This window comes from Capra hircus, chromosome 21 (assembly GCF_001704415.2).
Source record: "Capra hircus breed San Clemente chromosome 21, ASM170441v1, whole genome shotgun sequence".
Lineage (NCBI taxonomy): Eukaryota > Metazoa > Chordata > Mammalia > Artiodactyla > Bovidae > Capra > Capra hircus.
In genome coordinates, this window is record NC_030828.1 from 59,205,652 (window position 1) to 59,210,452 (window position 4,801).

Sequence of the window (4,801 nt, forward strand, 5' to 3'; positions counted from 1 at the left end):
TGCAGGAAACAATTCCTATGAGAGATGAATCTACAATCAAAAATTACAGACCATGTATGACTTCGCTGACGGTCCAGTGGTTAAGACTCAGCATTCCACTGCAGGCAACACAGGTTCATAATACTTACAAAATGGATTTGATGTGTCAGTTAAATATAGAATTATTATCATTTTAATAGTTGTTTATGTACTTAAAATATCTCCTACACCACCAGTGGTATACCAACCAAGCTATAGAAAATATTAGCCTAGAGCAATTCCCCCGTTGTTTCAAATCTAGGGAAGTAAATCTTTACCAGAGGTCAAAGAGCAAGTTCAGGACAGAGCTGAGCTTGAACCCGGATGCCAGCCTCTCGGTCCAAGGGTTTTGCATGACGTTGCCACCATTCACATCATCTTTACATAACTTTTAAATCTGTCTGCAAAAGTCAGAAATTCTTTATGCTTTTTCCAAAATAAACATATAAATGGTTTTAAAAGAGAGGGAGTTGTTTCCACCAGACATTTATTACTACTCTGTAAATTAAACCCATATTTATGTATGCCGATGAGCAGCAGTCCCCTAGTGGAGAAGCAAGTCTATGTGGAACGTGTTAAGGTCACAGTTAATTGAGGAGCTCAAAGGGCTTCATTAATGGGAAGTCATTTCTAACACTTGGAAAGAAATTAAAGGGAGAGGGATTTATTTCATGACTAAAATATTCCTAGTCGATCGGTAAATGGTACGGAGAGTGTTCCCATATTCCTCACCTGGTTCCCCCTCAAGCTAACATCTTACAAAACCATAGTACAATGATCAAAACCCCGGAAGTTAACATTAGTCAACTCTCAACTGAACTAAAGACCTTATTCAAATTTCACCGATTTCCCCATCATACCCTTTTTTCTGTTCCAGGATCCTGGCCAGATCCTGACTCAAGATTCTCTTGAGTCTCCTGCACGTCTCTGGCCATTTCTTCATCTTCCTTAGTGTTTTTGACCCTGACGCTTTTTCAAAAGTATAAATATGTGATTTTGTCAAGTGGATAAGGTAAGATTCTTGACAGATCCGATGTTCTAGGGCAAGAAACTGAATCAATGGATCAAAGTTTATAGGCAAGGAAAGGCCGTGTCTCTGCCTCCAGGGTCTTCATAGGTCCCACTGCCTGGCGCCACCCCTCCCACGATGAAGCCTCATCTGAGCTGTGTCCAAACCCCTCATGGACAGAAGTCAGCAGATGGGAGTCCCGTGAACACTTTGTCCAAGAGTGGTGTCTTCATAACAGCTTTTAAGACAATATGTTGAGATGATGATTGTTAAGACTGATTTTTTTAAGTAGCAGAGGAGACAATATGAAACAGGACACTGAGCCGCACACAGACACATGCCATCGAGGGGAGCCCCCTTTCGCTGTGCTGTGTCCCTGAAATGAGCCGTACAGACACGTCGCCTTCAGGCCATCAAGACCTCCTCCTTCTCCAGCTCCATCCCTTTGTTTAGAATGTACTTGGTCTCTGTTGCTCATCTAGGTTGCTCATAACTTTTCTTCCAAGGAGTAAGCGTCTTTTAATTTCATGGCTGCAGTCACCATCTGCAGTGATTTTGGAGCCCAAAAAAATAAAGTCTGACACTGTTTCTACTGTTTCCCCATCTATTTCCCGTGAAGTGATGGGACTGGATGCCATGATCTTCGTTTTCTGAATGTTGAGCTTTAAGCCAACTTTTTCGCTCTCCTCTTTCACTTTCATCAAGAGGCTTTTTAGCACCTCTTCACTTTCTGCCATAAGGGTGGTGTCATCTGCATATCTGAGGTGATTGATATTTCTCCCAGCAATCTTGATTCCAGCTTGTGTTTCTTCCAGCCCAGCGTTTCTCATGATGTACTCTGCATAGAAGTTAAATAAGCAAGGTGACAACATATAGCCTTGACGTACTCCTTTTCCTATTTGGAACCAGTCTGTTGTTCCATGCCCAGTTCTTTTTTTTTTTTTTTAATTTTTAACAGGCTATTTAATAGGTAATTTTTAAATTATTTAATAGGTTACAGCTACAGTATCAAATTTTAATTGTATATATGTATAAATATAGTTATAGACCATAAATATCCAAGTCAAAACATTCTCCTCTAGGCAGATGCTGCCCCCTCCCCAAAAAAAGTCTTTGCAACTAAATAAACTAACAGCTTTAAGTAATACTGAAGAAAAAAACATGCTGAGGTAATTTTTCATCTAAAGTGACTATAGCCTATATTAAAACATTCTTCTAGTAAGAGTTCAAGTAGTTATGAAACCCTTGCCTCAAAATTCCAAAATGCAACTTTATTAGCAAATGAAGCAAAAAATAGTTTAATGATAAATAAGTAAAATAAATAAGATTATTCCTGCTGAAATTCAATCATGACAGTATTATTTCTTTTTTATATATTTGTGGAGTTTTGTTGATAGCCTGGCCTTTTAATAATTGAAAACAACATAATTCATGAAGCCCGTCTCAGAATATACCTATTACTCTAACACTATATATATATAGATAGATAATATCTATATAGCAGATGAAGTTATGCATATGTATGTAAATGGGATTTTCACTCTGGATGAGCAATCTGTTCTTTTTGAAAAATACATGTATGTATCTCAATTATGAAAACATGCTTAATCTCTCTTAAAAGATCACTCTTATACAATATACACTGAGTATAAGAAAGGACATTTTACAGATTTTAGAAACTTCTTTAAAAATATTCATTTTCTTATCAACAGTTATATTAGAATATTCATCTTACCAAGTTTTAATTACAGCAGTTAAAAAAATCTATCACTTTTTAAATTATTCTGAGTTATGCAAAATCCCCATGCTTCTTTTTCTTTACTGCAAGAATTTCAGTGGCACCAAGTAACACATCAAATTTTTTCAAAGTATATCACTTCCCAGGTTAAGGCTCATTGGAACACACTTAGTAAAAGGTCTTCTGAACAAAAACAATACATCTTAAGTCAAAAGAAATTTTCAAATTAGTTTATATTTTGTAGTGACTCACTATCACATTCAGTGTTCTCAAAATAAAAGTTTTACTCTTAACAAAATAATACGCATAAACCAAAGATCACACACTGTTCCCTCATTGTCCCCCAAAGTAGAAACAAACGTGGAGTGTATTCTGTTTCTCAGCCCCTGACCATAGTCCATAATCATGTGTCAGCTCCTCTTACACTGGGCAGCAACCTTCAGCAAAAATACTAGAACAAGTCTCTAAACAAAACCAAAATGTATAAAGAATTGATTCCCCATGTTCAAAGCTCCTCCATTCTTGTTTTAAAATAAAAAGTGGATTTTTAATGTTCTCGAGTCCCAAACAACAACTTCTGGCAAACCTCCGACAAAAATTCATGCATCCATCTTCATTTCCAAGAGCGTTCAAAAGCAACTGAGAGTTCCTTCACATTCTTCCCCATTACAAGGCAGTCTCTCCTCTAATTGATGAAATTTGCACCTAATGGGAAATCTTCCTTTGAAAGGAGTCTCCTCATTCGAAAGCTTAAGTCAAGTTCCTGAGCGGAGGAGTTTGGCTATCAGATTCACAAGTTTCTGCCGGAAATTCAGTTTGTCTCCAATTCTCCTCAACTGAATGGCACACTCAACTTCAGGATCTGCCGGGACCCGCGTGGGGCTCGGCTGGGCGCTCCTACGAGCCCTCCTTCCAGGCATTTCTGCAGACGGCCGTCGGCAGACCGGGGCAACTCAGCGATGCAACCCGAGCACCTCGGGTCTGCAGGACGCGGGTTGCGAGGGGAGAACGGGCAGGAGACGACGGTCCGCACAGAGCAGGAAGAAGCTGAACCGGCGCCTGCAAGAACCTCGCAGCTCTGCCCCATGTCCAGTTCTAACTGTTGCTTCCTGGCCTGCATACAGATTTCTCAAGAGGCAGGTCAGGTGGTCTGGTATTCCCATCTCTTTCAGAATTGTCCACAGTTTATTGTGATCCACACAGTCAAAGGCTTTGGCATAGTCAATAAAGCAAAAATAGATGTTTTTCTGGAACTCTCTTGCCTTTTCCATGACCCAGCAGATGTTGGTAATTTGATCTCTGGTTCCTTTGCCTTTTCTAAAACCAGCTTGAACATCATGAAGTTCACAGTTCACGTATTGCTGAAGCCTGGCTTGGAGAATTTTGAGCATTACTTTACTAGCGTGTGAGATGAGTGCAATTGTGCGGTAGTTTGAGCATTCTTTGGCATTGTCTTTCTTAGGGATTGGAATGAAAACTGACCTTTTCCAGTCCTGTAGCCACTGCTGAGTTTTCCAAATTTGTTGGCATATTGAGTGCAGCACTTTCACAGCATCATCTTTCAGGATTTGAAATAGCTCTACTAGAATTCCATCACCTCCACCAGCTTTGTTCATAGTGATGCTTTCTAAGGCCCACTTGACTTCACATTTCAGGATGTCTGGCTCTAGATTAGTGATCACACCATCGTGATTATCTGGGTCATGAAGATCTTTTTTGTACAGTTCTTCCGTGTATTCTTGCCACCTCTTCTTGATATCTTCTGCTTCTGTTAGGTCCAGGCCACTTCTGTCCTTTATCGAGCCCATCTTTGCATGAAATGTTCCCTTGGTATCTCTAATTTTCTTGAAGAGATCTCTAGTCTTTCCCATTCTGTTCTTTTCCTCTATTTCTTTGCATTGATCACTGAAGAAGCCTTTCTTATCTCTTCTCGCTATTCTCTGGAATTCTGCTTTCAGATGCTTATATCTTTCCTTTTCTCCTTGGCTTTTTGCTTCTCTTCTTTTCACAGCTATTTGTAAGGCTTCCCCAGACAA

The 4,801-nt window shown here is 39.5% G+C and overlaps 1 protein-coding gene across 1 annotated transcript; it reads right to left on the bottom strand.

The window, feature by feature from the left end:
• Window positions 3,521-3,753, bottom strand: LOC108633288 (phorbol-12-myristate-13-acetate-induced protein 1-like). Its single transcript, XM_018065883.1, has one exon. It carries the CDS (start codon window positions 3,683-3,685, stop codon window positions 3,521-3,523), a length of 165 nt encoding a protein of 54 aa, XP_017921372.1. The 5' UTR covers window positions 3,686-3,753.

Bases quoted from the DNA above. Each gene is read 5' to 3' on its own strand.
- LOC108633288 (XM_018065883.1), bottom strand. From the start codon at position 3,685: ATGCCTGGAAGGAGGGCTCGTAGGAGCGCCCAGCCGAGCCCCACGCGG.